General features: G+C 38.0%; 1 protein-coding gene across 1 annotated transcript in view; it reads left to right on the forward strand.

Annotated features, from left to right (window-relative positions):
* Window positions 1–17,840, forward strand: part of LOC311085977 (potassium/sodium hyperpolarization-activated cyclic nucleotide-gated channel 2) — a gene marked incomplete at its 5' end in the record, with an annotated part of 66,469 nt that overhangs the window by 29,835 nt on the left and 18,794 nt on the right. The window contains one exon of the mRNA XM_084118597.1: window positions 9,728–9,946. Within this exon, the coding sequence (XP_083974723.1) occupies window positions 9,728–9,946 (219 nt within the window). The remainder of the gene's footprint in view (window positions 1–9,727; window positions 9,947–17,840) is intronic.

Genomic DNA, 17,840 nt, shown 5'->3' on the forward strand with positions numbered 1-17,840 from the left:
TATACAAAATGTAGTCAGTCAATCAACCAAGTTATTCAGCCAATACACTAACTTTACATTTCATCTGACATTCGTTATGAAATTTAATTAGGAAATGAAAATATCCAGGTAAAGTAAAATATATTCCAGACTTTTCAAGGGCCCTCTCTCCCTTTGGGGCCCTGGTAATCAGTACTGGTTTTACCCCCAGTCTGACGCCCCTGAGGTGATGCATTGAGGTTTGATCATATTAAAGGAACATGCCGACTTTTTGGGACTTTAGCTTATTCACCGTATCCCCCAGAGTTAGATAAGTCCACACATACCCTTCTCATCTCCGTGCGTGCCGTAACTCTGTCTGACGCACCCACCGCTAGCCTAGCTTAGCACAAAGACTGGAGGTAAATGGCTCCAGCTAGCATACTGCTCCCAATAAGAGACAAAATAACGCCAACATTTTCCTATTTACATGTTGTGATTTGTATAGTCACAGCGTGTACGAATAACAAGGTCACATGAGACACAGCCATCTTCTAACCGTATACATACTGGGACTATATTCTCAGAAGGCGAAGCACTGCTACTTCTGCGGAGTGATGTCTGTCGGTGCTTGTTTTCACCAATTGAATGTGCCGAATTGGTGCTTGTCTGGTCGATGAATGCCTGAGAAGTGACGCACTGTTATCTGGTTAGTCGGCGTCTGTCAGTGAAATGTGAATTGCCCTTTTGCTGTGCACAAAATAACTGCAGCTTAACTATAGACAGATTAGAATTCCTCAAGATTTCTAAATAGAGTTCCTCAAATTCTAAATACAGTTTATTTGAAAGTTGTAAGATGTGAAGTTTTGCAGTTACATGTAGCAAATGGCAGGAATTGAGAACACTGTATGAAAAAAAACATTGAATTATTATAATCTGTGCTTTTTTTGTGAGGTTTATGGTAACGGACGGTAATAAATCAAAGCATGCTGAGGCATCTGAGTTGCACGTGCTGTGAATTTTCTGTATACAAATAGGCCTACTGATGTGTGTGTGTATGTGTGTGTGTGTGTGTGTGTTGCTCAGCGTTAACATAAATCTATTAGGATAGCAGGAAGTCAAGGGTATGCAGACATCAGTGGACACAGTGGAGTCCACTAGTGAAAACATGTGTGTTTTTTTTGTGGATTTTATTTCTGATATATAAATGATATGCAGAAGAGAAGCAAGAACATTTTATCTTTTGGTTCCCAGAAGTTCACATGTGCTTTGTTACAAATTTGCTTACACCACTGACCAAGAAATTTGTGGTTTCTGTCTATTTTATTCATTTATTTTCAATTAAACCAGGAAATATTTGTTGTTAAAATCAGAAATATTGTGATATATCATTTCACCTTTAATATATTGTAAAGTGCTATTTATTCTTGTGAGGCAAAGCTACTCCAGCCTTCAGTGTCACATGATCCTTCAGAAATCATTCTAATATGATGATTTGCTGCACAAGGAAAATTTCTTATTATTATCAATGTTGAAAACAGTCGGGCTGAAAACTGTGTAAATTATTTTTTATGATCCTTTGAAGTTCTAAATATTGTCTTTACTGTCACTTTTGATCAATTTAATGCATTCTTGCTGAATAAAGGTGTTAATTTCCTAACAAAGGAAAATGTTACTGACTCCAAACATATATACACAGTAAATATAGGTCTCAGCTGTAATAGCCTGAGCTAATTAAATGTGATCAGTTTTCCTGTGTTGTGACTGGGGTTTAGATGCTGTGTGTGTGTGTGTGTGTGTGTGTGTATGAGATTGCAATATCTGAAATCATTGTCCTTGGGGGACATATTTTGGTCCCCATGAGGAAAACATCTTATAAATTATAAGTGATGTTTTTTGAAAATGTGAAAATACAGATTTTTTTCTGTGATGGGTGAGTATAAGGGTAGGCTTAGGGTTAGGGGAGAGAATATACAGTAGAAAAATCATTGTCTATGGAAAGTTCCCATAAAGCATGAAAACCCAACATGTGTGTGTGTGTGTAGACTCACATGTGTAAGTGGATTAAACACAGTATGTTATTTCCGTCCCTCTGAGAAAACCCCTCCAGGGACACAGAGATGCTCTCAGTCCTCTCACCACACGTATTCGTCCCTCCTGGGAAAACACTGTCGCTAACATGGACCTGGAGGAATAAAGCGGCCGGTCACAGTATGGGTTGGTTCCCAGAATCCGTTATAATCAAGGCTGACTGCTCCTTACTCCAAAATGTGTTTATTTTGACTTAATGTGTATGTTGTACATAGTTTTATTTAGTCAACATGAAAGTCAAAATTGTTCCCATTTACTTTTCCTGGTGATATCGTAAGCAGTTCATCAATGCAGATTATTCCAAAGAAAAGAGAAAGTGTTTGTCTCCATCTAAGTATTTCCTGTTCAATAGACAACACCTTATTTTCAACTTTAATTTTCATCTCTTACCATTCAGCCACATCATATAGGGACTTTTCTCAATCCAATAAATTCCAGATGGATTCAAAAATTTACATTTATCATAAAAAAATTAATAAAAATCGTTTAAATATGGCATAATATATCTGCAGTAGTAGGTTCTGACCTAATTGATGACTTTAAATAATGGTAAGTTGAGTTCTTATTTTGATAATAGTAAGTTTGCACATTCATTAATTTTAACCTGCATTGATACTGCTTATGTTTGCACCAATATATTCATCCGTGTGCCTGTTAAAAGGAATGAGCGTTTCATTAATATCTCATTTTGTTGGGGATTAAATGGAGATGAAATGGAGATTTATGCTGAAGCCTTCTGCTTCTCTCTTGAGTTTCAGAAGAGTTCTCAACCACTGTGCAAAGATTTGTCTTGGCCAAAATCTCAAATGTTCATTTTATATTTTGGTACTTGTTTTATTTCTCATCAGGAATTTTAAGAGAAACATCTGAGATGAAGTTGATACCCCAATGAAACTCCTGAGCAACGAAAGTGCCAGCTCTGAAAAATAATATTATCCTCATTGCAATTGATAGTTGCAGGGATGATGGATTTTTGTAGGCCATCCTGTAAGTTAGCGTCGCCCTGATTCCCTCGACAAAATCCCAGTAGGCTTTTCCATTGGCTTTTGATAATCTGCACAAATGAACAACTTCTATGAATTTTAAAGCCTAAATACAATCACCAGGTAAAACGCTAAACGAACTATGCCATAGTCACATGACTTCACAGTCACCACCATTAAGCTTCCATTTTTATTTAAGAAATATATATAATTCCCTGAAAGTTTGAGTTATAATAGTGTGCATGAGTGTGATTATTAACACAATAAGGTTGTGAAAGTGAGTAGATGAGTTTGCCTGTTCAGCTGATAATGTTTAATGTCCCTGACAACCTCTTCATCGAGACACTTGCTAGCAACCTCCTTTAATACCCGGTACACACTGTACGATTTTGGGCCGTCCGAGATGAAACATGACCAATCGTGACTCAAAGACGGCCATTGTCACGGACTTGCGACCAAACACAGCCTGTGATCGTTTACTGACGGTGTCAGAATTCATCATGATCATCTCACAGTGTGTGTTTGCTGCTACGACCTACAGATACTGACGAGCCAATAAAAATCAACATGAAATGGCGCACATCCATATTCTCCTCTTTTGCTTCCTCCTCTTTTTTCAGCTCACATTAAAAACCACAAGTGTGATTCATCTTGCTCTATTAGTTTACCACTAGCGCACGCTGATGATGTTTTATTCTTCTATGCTATCTTGCGTCGTAGCCTACGATTCAATAGGTGTCATCGTCGTACAGTCTACTAGGGTTGCCAACTTCAGAAAAGAAAAATGCGGGACAATCGTGGTTCTTTACAGGAAAATAAGGGACACTCCAAATATTTGTACTGTATCACAGTATATGTCATTTCAGGTTCGAGTGTGTTTAAAAGGTTCTCAGACATAAACACATTTGTTTTGCTTAACCTATTTATGTACAATTTAATTCTAAAACGAATTTTAAGGTCACACAGAAAAGGTCACATTACACAAACCATAGTTCAAAATAATAGCATTTATCTGAAATAGAAAGCTTTTGTAACATTATACACTACATTTTAAAGAAATTAAAGAAAGTAATAGCCTACTTTTATTCAGCAAGGATGCATTAAAGTAATCAAAAGTGACAGTAAAGACATTTATAATGTTACAAAAGTTTTTTTATTTCGGATAAATCTACTTTGAACCTTCTATTCATCAAAGAATCCTGACTTTTTTATGTGTATTGGGCAGCAAATTACATCAGCATATTATTCCCTCAGGAAGATTTCATGTTTTCTTGCGTGGCTGGATGTTGGACTCATGAACAATAATCACGTTGTTTGAATTTGAACTGATTTGCCGAAATCAAAACCCGGTCGGACAGTGAAAGGGATTAACCAGCGCGAGTCCGGATCGAACCGGGAGCAACCAGACAGCAGAGGATTCTGTTCGCAAATCAAACAATGATTTGTCCCAAAAGAATAATTAATTCTCAATTTAGAGTTTGTTATTCGTATGGTCTATGAGTATGGGCTGTGATTGGATGATGACTGGTGTCGTGATCATTCTCAAGTTTTGTGTTGCTGTTGTATCAGTCAGTGCGTGGTTAGATCAGCGTAGCAGTCAATAAACGGGACAAGGGAGATCCCGTACGGGACAAATAAATTAGGCCCAATATACGAGTCGTACCGGCTAATTCGGGACAGTTAGCAACCCTACAGTCTACATCTACGTTTATTAGATCAGTGTCGTACAGTGTGATCTTATAGGATTGCCGATGTTGTCGAGTAAAATAGGAAAATATCTTGAGCTTGTCTACACCACAGACATTTAACCCGTTAAATCTTAAGGACGATGGAACCAAAAGTGCTAATATGCTCATTTTCAGGTTTTGGCCTTCAATAATACATCATCCTTGCAGCACTTTAATGCACAACTGCTGTGTCTCTCTACAGGCCACAAGTCAATAGGGGATAAATAACGTCTTGGTGTCATTCAGAACCAATCATAAATGTAATCCTGCTTTCCTCCGTAATTTACTCCGCATCTGAATGTATTCCTCGCGAAGAGCAGACTGACGTTTAGTATAATTTCCCCAGGAAGCTTTTCTGCCTGACTTGCTGCATTTATGTTTGAGATGAAAAGCGGCACTGACTCGGTCAGACGCAGAGATGAATGGATGGGTGAAGAGATGTTGGATTGTTTTGGCTGAGATTAAAAACATATATTACACAGCATCTGGTGTCTCAGGGCCTGGGCATCAGCGCGTGTCGTCGCATGCGAGGACTGCTGTACGTTTAGATAAGCTCTTGCAAATAGAGTCTGAACAGGCTGGCAGCCCGACTGCACTATTACAGGCACAATCCAAGAGTTGGATATTCGCAGAGCTTATCAGCCACAGGGCACGCGTGTCTGTATGGTTAATGAGTGTCTTCCCATACTGCCTCTTGCCCTATCACTGCAGACCAGGGCATGAGCCAATGAATGGGAGAGCGATGTCAAGAAAGCGTCTCAGATCCTATATGGCTTACATTTTCTCTTCCTTTCTGTCAAGAAAGGATTGACAGACCCTTTATCAGTACACTTATACTACTACTATTTTAGTCTAGTTACAGATGGGAATTCCTTGCAAAACATATTAGTATGTTTAGACTAGCTTATCATATTACTGGCAAAAAAGTTACATATGCTCTGTAAGTCATTTTTGATAAAAGCATCTGCTAAATGCATGAATGCAAATATATGTAAATAGTATTTTTGCTGTAGGCTGAACCAAAATCTCATATCACGGTATGAGTAATCTTATACAACAATATATTTTGAATGTGACAAGTGAACCAGAAATGATATCAAGCACGATTTTTGATCTCTCTTTCTTGACTCGTTATATGATCTGACTGCCAAATGTTATGACATTTGCTTACAAAATTGTATTTAAAATGCAAAATTACTATATTAATTTCCCAGATGATAAATGGACGCCTCTCGCTAAATTGAGGCAACATTGAAGCATTCTACCTTTTGAAAGATTTATTGTTACATATTGCATACGTTTCACATACAATATGCATTGTTTCACATACAATTAAATCACATACAATTAAAAAAAACAATATGCAGTATGCACTAAACAGCATGCAAGTATTCCTATCCCAACATAGTCAATGTAGTTGCAAGTTTATGTTAGTATATACTTGATATTATAGACTGCTGTAGAATGTGTCCTCCTCCATCCACTCTATTCCCTTGTGTCTGCAAACGCAATGTCTCTTGTGTGTGTGTGTGTGTGTGTGTGTGTGTGTGTGTGTGTGTGTGTGTGTCAAGAGTTTCAGTATAGACTCTCTACTTCTTCTGTTTTTGAGGCAAAGTGCTCTTGACTAATGTATAATTCATGCCTGTTCACTCCAGTGTTCTTACAGTGACCTGCCCACTCTGACACTTTCCTCATTTGCCATTTTTTTCATTTCACAATCCTTTTCTTCCTTCCCTTCTACTCTGAATGCCACCTAATAGTCTTGGGGGAGAAAAATACTCAGACTATGTTTGGAATGGGATACTAGTATACTGCTTATCATATACTATGTACATACTATGCCCTTACTGTGTACTAAACTATTTAGTGTATGAAGGTTATTTTGTCATCCAGCATTGGAGTTTGATAGCCCCTCCCCTTTGGCTACGTAATAAAAGCTGCAATAGTTGAGTGCATGAAGTGTCCAACACGCCACACTTCATTTTTTCGGTTAATTAAGTGTATCATCATTTGAAGTACACTTTTTATTTTTGGTATTTCTAGTGTGTACACACTACTCACTCTATTTATACTGTAAAATGGCATAGAATAGTGCTTAAGTGGGACTTGAATTGGGGTGCACCTTGAGGCTATATTGAAAATCTAGGTCTTTTTTTTTTATTTACACTTGGAAATATTTTATACTGTACATTTTGACAAATGTAGTATTCCATGCATACTGCAAAATATGCATATTTGCATACTGTCCACATGCTTACAAATAGTATGCTATTCAGCAAAATCTTTCTAACTAAACATCTAAATATATTATAATAATATATAATAAATATAATATATTTTATTAGACTCTTGACACATAGAGTAACCATTTCAATTTGTAATCTGGGGTCTTATAGAGTCAAGATAGGATGGTTTTCGGTTTTCAGAGGACAGCAACTGTAATTAATCTTGCCTTGGGAATTAGCCGGATGTCAGCACAAGTCAGGCAGCAGACACATTTTTAAAAAGGGCACATTTAATGGCTTCTTGTTTGAGACTGCTGGCAGTGCCCCACCACACACTGATCTCTGTCATCCCGAGACGTCTGAGAGCCATCCACTCTGCAGCTAAATGCTTTATTTATAAGAGTTTAGAAAGTGGCACTGTAGACATTTCGGTTATAATATGAATTGCATTCAGAATATGAAGCATACACCACTGAGCCAAAATTACCACCTGCCTAATATACTGTTGGTCCTAATGTTTGCCAAAATGGCAACGACCCACCGAGGCATGGACCCTGCAAGCCTCCTGAAGGTGTCCTGTGGGATCTGGCACCAAGATGTTAGTAGAAGATCCTTAAAGTCCTGTCGGTTGCAAGGTGGAGCCGCATTGGTTCAAACTTGTTGGTCCAGCACATCCCAGAGATGTTCAATTGGATTGAGATATGAAAAGCTGAAAAATGACTGGGGATCAACAACTGGCTGATGAGCCGAATGAGTTTTACTGCAGATTTGAAAATCACAGTCTCACACCCCACACCCACTCTTATAGTCTCTCTGCACAACCAAAAAGCACCAGGCCCAGACGGTGTTTCAGCAGCCTGTCTAAAAACCTGTGCTGTCCAGCTGGCCCTCATCTTGTCATAGATCTTTAGCAAATCACTGGAGTTGTGCGAAGTCCCTTCCTGCTTCAAATGCTCTACCATCATCCCCATCCCAAGAAAAATACCCAAATCGCAGGACTTAATGACTACAGAACTGTTGCTCTAACATCTGTGGTTGTGAAGTCGTTTGAGAGACTGGTATTGGCTTGCCTGAGGGAAATCACAGGGACCCCCTACAGATTTCTTATCGAGCAAACAGGGCAGTGGATGATGCAGTCAACATGGGACTGCATTATATCCTGGAACATCTGGACAAACCAGGGACTTATGTGAGGATCCTGTTTGTGGAATCCAGTTTGACTTTAAATACCACCATCACATGACTCCTGCGGTCGAAAATACCCTAGCTCTCTGTTCCTAGCTCTACCTGTCAATGGATCACCAGCTTTCTGACAGATAGGCAACAGCTAGTGAGAATGGGCAACTTCACATCTAACACCTACAGAATCAGCTCTGGCGTCCCCCAGGGATGTGTGTTCTCCCCACTGCTCTTCTCTTCTACAAGAACGACTGCACTGCCAAAGACCCTTCTGTCGAGCTCCTGAAGTCTGCGGACGACACTACACTCATCAGAATCATACACAATGGTTACGAGTCTGCATTTATGCAGGAGGTTGAACAGCTGGATGTCTGGTGCAGTCATAACAACCTGGAGCTGAACATGCTCAGAATAGTGGAGATGATTGTAGACTTCAGAAGGAAACCGCCAGCACTCCCCCACTTACCATCATTAACAGCTCTGTGGATGGTGGATAAATTTGGCACTCGCTTAATTAATCATGCAACATGGTGTGGTCATGTGACAGCATTGTAGCATTGCACTATTTGAATGATTTATTGTTATATATTTACAGTGTTTTACTATTGTTATTTTTCCCACCTGACATGTTTAAATATGAAGCTGTTTTTCCACTGAATCCAGATTTGTTTTCAATTTGGTTTGCATCCATCAAATGTGGAAAAGAAAACATTATCCCCCGGTTTCACAGACTTAAGCCTAAGGTTTAAGCTAGTCCCAGACTAAAATGCATGTTTGAGTTGTCTTAACTGAAAGCAACTTTCAGTGACAAAATTTAAAATATATCAGTGCCATTTTTTTTGTCTCAAGTAATGTTTTTTTCTAAAGCATGTTTAAAAAAGCTATACTTAAATGTCCTAATTGAACTAAGGCCTAATCCTGGCTTAATCTAAGCCCTCTCTGTAATACCAGGCCTATAAATAATATTATTTGAGCCACACTTGAAGCCAAGCATGACAATTCTGTCATCATTTATACACCCTCATGGATTACACTTTATTTCAATAGTCCACTTTAGACATTCTTCTAACTATAAGTAACTTTGCCAACACATGTCAATTCTCATTAGAGTATTATTAGACTGTTAGGTTAGGGTTAGTAGAATAAGTTGACATGTACTTGCAAAGTTATTTATAGTCAGTATAATGCCTGTTGGAGGAGCATTAAAATAAAATGTTAGCAGATATTAAGATGCCAGTCTACTAATCCTCTAATCACTGCTAGTTGACATGTAGTTGCAAAGTTACTTATTGTTAGTAGAATGTCTTAAGTGGACTATCGAGTTTTATTCCCTTTTATATAGGGTTTTATCCCCTCATGTTTTTCCAAATTTGTACGACACTGTTTGGTGAACATATAGGTATTAAGCAAAATGTTGATGCTGCTGTTTTCCATAGAATGAAAGTGTGTTATAGTGCAAAAGTCATATAGACTGATGCTTTTTAGTGCTTTCAGATTGGCATAGGTGATGTGAGCTGCAGTTTCTTGCTGTTAATGTTCTGTGTTTGTCTTTCTTTCTCTGCAGAATGACACGTGGAGTGAGCTGTACTCATTTGCTGTGTTTAAAGCCATGAGTCACATGTTGTGTATTGGTTATGGTCGTCAAGCTCCGGAGAGTCTCTCTGATATCTGGCTGACAATGCTCAGCATGATTGTTGGTGCCACCTGCTATGCCGTCTTCATCGGACACGCTACGGCCCTCATCCAATCGCTGGACTCCTCACGACGCCAGTACCAGGAAAAGGTAAAGCAACTGTGCATGAGGTGTGAAATAATGAAGTAGAAACAACTGACTATAAAGCTACACCAGGTGACTTTTAGCCTTCTAGCGGATTAAGCATAAAACTTATATGCATTGTTGTTTTTAAATAACGCTACAAAAATTTGCCAATGCTGACATTAGACGTTACGATTGCTATTCATATCAGATGGAAACTATAACTTGGCAAGGCTATTTATAGGCAAATAGAGCAAAGCAGTAACTAGTTTAGAGAACTAAACATTGTTTTGTGTCAATGCACGGCAAAAGTGATTCTATGTTGATTCATGTTTTATTACGGATATTGTCTCTTTCCCTTTTTGCTTGCAAAACTCTTTTCGGGTTCGATGTTCAGCTGCGGCTTCAAGCTACTTCAACTGCATATAGTAGTTGCCTGACCTTCTTTATTTACGGATATGCTGTAAACATGCATGGAGGAATGACAAAAGCATTATGCAGTTTCCCAGGAAATCGTCCCAACAATAATATCAATAATTATTATATGCGTACCATTGTGATTTGGGGTAAGACAAAAACATGGGTTGGAAGAGAGTTTTATGATGTACTAGTTTATATAAAATTTTGTTCATTTCAAACAAAAAAGGTTACATATTTACTGCATTTCAATTTGCATACTTCTCCACTTACTATATTGTGTACTTTGCTTTTAATGGTAATATACTATATATTATATACTACTAATATACTACTAATAATATCCTTTTGAGAATGTTGGCAGAATTGGGACACCAGTGTCATAAAATTGCATGTTGAGACCACAGACTCCTTTGTCATGCACTGTTTGCTTTTGCATGTGAGTGGCAACATCTGTCTAAATTCACTACTATTTAAAGGTAGGGTTGGCAATTGCATAGAGGTTAGCATTAGCAAGTTAGCTTTGAAAGCATAAGATCCCACCCTTCAGAGCGTCTATAAAGCCACGCCTCCTTTAAAACACAGCAGAGTCTGCAAAGTGTCACAAGAGACAGTGGTAAATGACCATCAAACCACATAACATTACAATAGTAATAAACATAACTTAAAGAGCGCTGACCTGTACCACCTGACTGCTGCAGATTCATTTCAGCGTTGATAGTGTTGACATGTAAACACATTAATCCAAGTCTGAGGACGTGAACAGCTCTGGGTAGAACGTCACGGGTTGCCATCTCGTAATTACAGTTACAACAGGGTGTGTGGACGCAGCATAAGCTCATTGTTTTGGTTCAGGAGGAACTGTAAAAGCTGCTGATGTTTGTTTGTGGCAGTCGGTGACTGTTTGTCTACAGCTCCGCATAGCCTCATGGATCACGCTGATGAACTGTGATGTCTGGTACGCGGAGGTATGGAAATACATAGGTTGACAGGCAGGAAGGATTATCAAACCAAATGCAATGTTTGGTCCTGAGACTTCCATAGAAGATGTACATGTTTTAATATTTAGAGCACTTCTATTATTGATTGCTATCAGGATGTGAAGAGAGTTTCAACCAGTATAACAAAAATGTTTATAAAACAAATTGCCTACCCTACCTTTAACTCATAGACTCACACAGTTAAAAAACGCTGTGCTAGCTTTGGCCTCGCGAGCCTTGCTTTGTCAAAGTCCCCATGAAAATGCCACAGAAGCATTCCCCTCCAAGGGGTTTGTGGGTAAGGCTAGCCTAAAAAGCTAGCACGAATGCACAGCTTGAAAAAGCAGTTGTCCGTTTTTAAAAATATTTCTATTTAGTTTTATTTTAGTACTTAAGTACTTTAGTACTTATTTTTCAATTAGTTGCCAAGGCCTATTCCTTGACCTCATAATGTTACTCCTCCTCATCCATTAAAACTCATTAAAGTCGCTATTGTTCCATCTGCCTGCGCAGCTAATGTTTGTGCAGCTGTTACGGTTTGTTTGTCACTGTTGCGTTGAGTCAGCAACTCTTCAGATGCTCTTGTGTTGATTGGATAATGACTGCTAATGCGACAGATAGTTGTCTTTCTGACTGTGTGTTTGTTTTCACTGCAGGCTCTATTAGCCGGATGAGACCGCAGCTACAGCATCAGCTTATGTACTACCTACCGCAGTGCTGACTTGGTTGTGGCTGTCATATTTCTGTGCGTCGTGTTTGTAACAGTAGATTAGACTTGGCATGGCTTCAGTGTTCCTGCTCGGCCAATCGTTTACCAGCTCTGTTACCATGCAGAAAGATTGGCGGAGGCAACGGAGCACTCTGATTGGTCGCTTTGAAAAAGAGGGATTGCCTCCCGATCTGTTTAGCCAGTAATTCGAGGCGTGTATCCTCAAGTGGAGGACTGACGACGAGAGACTCGTTGCGTATACGATTTATGTGCGTGTACGTGCGCACAATATTACAGTGTCTCTCTGGATGAGCTAAAATTGATGAGGTAGCAGATTAGTGTCCTGCCAATGTCCTTGTGAAGTACGTGTGTGTGGTGCACCGTGATTCTGTCCTTGAAAGTGCCGTAATGAAATGATGAGAACGAGGTAGGGAGGGAAACAGAAAGACAGACAGAGAGAAATAGGGGGTTGGGAATAGACCTGTAGGGGTCAGGGACGAGTGACCTGCTTCTCTGCGCTGTGTGATTCTCTCACTTTGGAAAATTCTCCCCTTGAAGAGCCTCTTCAGCTTTAAAGGGACAGTTCACCTAACAATGTTGTGGTTTTATTGTAGTGTCATTTTGCTTTGAGCTGCAAAGGTGCTAAATATACACTACCGTTAAAAGTCTCTTATACATTTATTTGATCAAAAATACAGTAAAAACAGCAATATTGTGAAATATTATTACAGTTTAAAATAAGTGTTTGAATACATTTTAAAATGTAATTTATTCCTGTGATCAAAGCTGAATTTTCAGCCAGTCTTCAGTGTCACATGATCCTTCAGAAATCATTCTAATATGATGATTTGCTGCTTAAGAAACATTTCAGATATTTATCAATGTTCAAAACGGTTTTGCTGTTGCTTCATATTTTTTAGGAAACCATATTTCAAGATGAACAGAAAGTTCAAAAGAACAGCATTTATTTGAATGATAAATATTTTATAACATTAGAAATGTGTTAACTGTCACTTTCGATCAATTTAATACATCCTTACAGAATAAAAGTATTAATTTCCAAAAAAATAAAAAAAATCTTACTGACCCCAAAACCTTTGAACAGTGTATATTCATTATCTGCTCATCCACATGTATCCAAAAAGGACAAAAATGACAAAAATAAATAAGTATAATAAGTATATTTGTGTGAGTAATAGGCTATTATTTAAAGGTCATGTTTAATTTTTTTCTACGCTACAAGACATTTTCTCACCCCCAGCGTGGTAAATACAAGTCATTCATAGTTTTATTCAGTATAGGTAGAAATTATACAGCAGTCTAATTTAAATTAGACACTATTAAATGTTCTGCGCATTACATGTTTTTATTTATGAATGTTTGAACATCTTTCAGTTCTGGTTCACATTTGCACCTATTCAAACTATTGACAGAATATGGTGTTGAGTACGATGTTTAGAAAACTTGCAATGTCAAGTCAAGTTACGTTTATTTCTACAGCGCTTTATACAATACAGATAGTTTCAAAGCAGCTTCACAGTGATAAACAAGAATATAACAGTAGTAACATTCATTAGTTATGCAGCGAACACCATTCAGAACACCATTCAGCTAAAAAGCAGTCAGAGTCATTATTCAGAATCAGCTCAATTTAGTTCAGTGTTGCTTCAGTTTTGTTCAATAATAGTGCAAAGTTCGTCAAATAAAGCAATCATGTTAAAGTAACTCTTTGTTGTGTTCCACAGGGAAAAAAAGCAGGTTGCATGAGAGTAAATATGTGATAAAAGACTGCATGATTTTCATTTTTAGGCTGAGCTGTATCTTAAGATGAACATTTAATATGTTCAGACTGTCTGCCGCTCCGCACTTTAAACGCGCGTGCACCTGACCTGAATCGCTTATGTATTACAAAGATACAATCGCAGACGGCTTGACTCATCAAACAGCAAAAAAAAAAATCCGCTTTCAAGCAGGAAAAATGTATGCAGTCATGCAAACCTGTGCTGTGATATGATGTGTATGAATGACTGTTGTCCCTCAGGACACCTCAAGTTCAGACGGTTGATGAACGAGCGGTGGGCTAGTTCTCTCTCTCCATTGATTGTCTAAGTCTTCGCCTCGGGTGTGTTTTGGACACAGACAATCCTTTGAAATGTAATGCCGTGTGCTCATGCAAACGCATAACACACTCAACAGTGCCTGAAGAGGAAATATGACACACATATTTATGTCACATACTGTATGTTACAGGGCTGTTTGCGTCATAGATGTGAGCTACTTCACATTCAGCTCAGCTATGTGCCGCTACTGTTTTTGCTCAGTATGTGTGTGTGTGTGTGTGTGTGTGTGTCTGTGCAATTGTAAGCATTGCTTATTTTTATCGCTGCTATAAAAGTGTGTTGACGGACGGAGTGCTAAATCTGGAAGGCTGGGAAGCGGTCTGGATACTAAAAGAGATTGACTGAGCCGGGCAGATTGGAAAAGGTAGAAGAAAGACGCTGTTCTGCCTTCCCGATGCAGTGGAGACATGAACAGCTTTCTTAAAATAAGATGCTTTTATCTGATTGGCTGATGAATATTCGTTTGCAGTGTTTTTTTAGATGTGCACATCCCAGAAAAACGGACACTGAAGTTCTTCTTAGATGCTATCATCATGTTTTCAAACGTAAGAAAATATATAAATATATATATTTTGTAGTTTCAAAATACAAAATAGTCTCATCTTTTTATCATACACTCTGAAAAATAAAGCTTCCAAAAAGGTTTTTGCAGCAATGCCATTTTTGGTTCCTCAAAGAACCTTTCAGTGAACAGTAGTGAAGAGCATTTTTAAAAACTAAATTTGCCTTTTTGCACTAAAAAAATATTTTTTGTGGAAATGAAAGTTTCCATGGATGTTAAAGGTTCTTCATGGAACCATCGATGCCAATTAAGAATATTTGAGATGTTTTCTACTTAATTATATATTTGTATATATATATTAACAAATTTTTAAGGCATACATTTTTAAATATGTTAGACAAAGAAACCTCATGATAATAGGCCGTACATGACATCCTGTCATTTTATAGAAAATATGAGAATTTCTTAAGATTTTTTTTCAAGGATTACATTTTCTTATGAACATTTTATAATATAACTTACTTTTTTAAAGAAGATTTTCTGTGTTTGCCTTGTTCCAAAATGGGACTAAATAGTTGCAATGTTGCATTTTCTCCTTGGTTTTGTTAAAAATGTGTTAAGTCACATGTGAGCAAAACTGTTCCCGCATTGGTTACCATTTATGTTCCAGTTTTGCTCATAGCCTCATGATTCACCATTATTTCTACAGCAGTTTGAGTTTCGCAGAACTGTCATAAAAGCATTTTCAGAGGTACAATACTTTTTTGTGCTCACCTCACCCACAGATCTCCGAAGATCTTTCAGTTATACTTTGTTCATCTGTCACTTTTTATTTGTTAAAGGAACACGCCGACTTTTTGGGACTTTAGCTTGTTCATCGTATCCCCCAGAGTTAGATAAGTCCATACATACCCTTCTCATCTCCGTGCGTGCCGTAACTCTGTCTGACGCATCCACCGCTAGCCTAGCTTAGCACAAAGACTGGAGGTAAATGGCTCCAGCTAGCACACTGCTCCCAAAAAGTGACAAAATAACGTCAACATTTTCCTATTTACATGTTGTGATTTGTATAGTCACAGCGTGTACAGATAACAAGGTCACATGAGACACAGCCATCTTCTAACCGTATACATACTGGGAACTATATTCTCAGAAGGCGAAGCACTGCTACTTCTGCGGAGTGATTTACTCCAACTCTGAGCGAACTCTCTGCTTCTCACCACGGGGCTAGAGATTGTTTCAAAGCAGCTTTACAGTGATTTACAGCTTTACAGCTCAGATCAGTTCTCATACAACAGCATCAATACAGTCAGATCAATAATATTGTTGAATATTAAGTTAACACTATCATTCAAATAGATTTTTGGGGCACATTCAATTAATTAAAAGTGACAGCAAAGACATTTGTAATGTTACCAAAGATTTCTGTTTCAAATAAATGCTGTTCTTTTGAACTTTCTATTCATCAAAGAAAGAAAAATATGAAACACTTTTCAACATTGATAATTATCAGAAATGTTTATTGAGCAGCAAATCATCATATTACAATGATTTCTGAAGGATCATGTGACACTGAAGACTGGAGTAATGATGCTGAAAATTCAGCTTTGATCACAGGAATAAATTACATTTTAAAATATATTACGATAGAAAACAGATATTTTTAATAACATTTCACACTATTATTGTATTTTCTGTATTATTATTATTATTTTTAGATCTTATTTCAACATTGAATCTTACTGACCCCATACATTTGAATGATAGTGAACTGTGATTTATGATTTCAAATTTCGATGTTCAGAGTTTTGTTTTGTGCACTAAGTAGCATTTAATGCTCAAGACGTATAGTGTATCACAAAGTCTAAAAAGTCAAATTTCATCTTTGTTTTATATTCAGTCAGTCACAGACCAACACTGTTGTGTGAGAGCTTGAAAGAGTGTTTTTGTGATGTAAGCTGTTTCAGATAAACCCCTAAACGGCAGGTGGAAACAAAACACACTGTGTTTGTTATCTTTGTGTGTCAGTCAGGTGGTCTGTTCCTGTCCAACTGATTGGCTCTTAGCCAGAATAAGCTGGTGTGTGTATTAGACGTTTGGTGATAATAATTAAGAGTCTGGTTATGCGACTCCAGGTTGTAGATCCCGCAGTGAAGCCGCTCTGGTGCTCGTAGGGGGTCTGGAATATTTTTCAGGAAATAACAAGAGAAGAATTTCAATTAGACCTTGTGCTGTTGTCATTCATTGTGTTGTTTGATTGTGCGTTGAGCAGAAACACAGGCTCTCTCTCTCTCTCTCTCTCTCTCTCTCTCTCTCTCTCTCTCTCTCTCTCTCTCTCTCTCTCTCTCTCTCCTGCAGTCTTCTCAGGTTTCACTGAGCTTTCCTTACAGCCCGCTGATGCTCAGGACAGCCTGAGGAAACAGGCATGACAAATATCACCACATCTCGGTCTTCTCTTTGTTGCTCAAACCTTCTGGTATCATTTGTCTCCTCCGTGCAGAACCTCCTAATATCTGTGATTCTTTCAGTGCATCCCATAATACACCAGAGCCTCCGTCTGTCTCTCCCCAGAGACTGACGTCCATGCGCATGTGTGGATAAACATTGAGACTCTTTAATTAATGCAGTACTTCATCAGTTTTGTTCTCCCCGAGGATCTCTGGCCTTCAGGATGAAACTGAACAGAGACGTCAGGTTCAAAGCTGGTGTCTATGCATAATTTAATATTTTATTTTTCATAATTTGAATTTATTATATATATAGTATACCTGTATATTAGTGCTTTAAGTGCTTTGCGCAAAATTATCATACTTTTTAATTAGGCTTACTTGCTGCAGTAACTTCACCACTATACATAAAGTATATACAATATAAACATATATACAAGGTAATCGACTACCGAATGTGGCAAGTATGTTTAGCTTTTGGTTTTGCTTTTAAATTTTGCTGTTTTGAAAAATGTAGTAGCTGACATTGTTCGCATGTTTGATTTTTAGGATTGTTTAAATCTGTATTTTGATTGTAAAGGTTGTAAGGGTGGATTCCTGCAGTGGTTCAAGCTGCAAGACTGCCGAATGACTAAAGAAACGTTATTAGCAAGATGGTAGAAAACTGCACATTTCTTGTCTATTCCACCCACTGCCACTTATACCAATGACGGAAATAAGCGCAGTTACAATAGCTTATTATGTGG

Source organism: Abramis brama (genome assembly GCF_963993115.1).
Source record: "Abramis brama genome assembly, chromosome: 7".
NCBI classification, from domain to species: Eukaryota; Metazoa; Chordata; class Actinopteri; order Cypriniformes; family Leuciscidae; genus Abramis; species Abramis brama.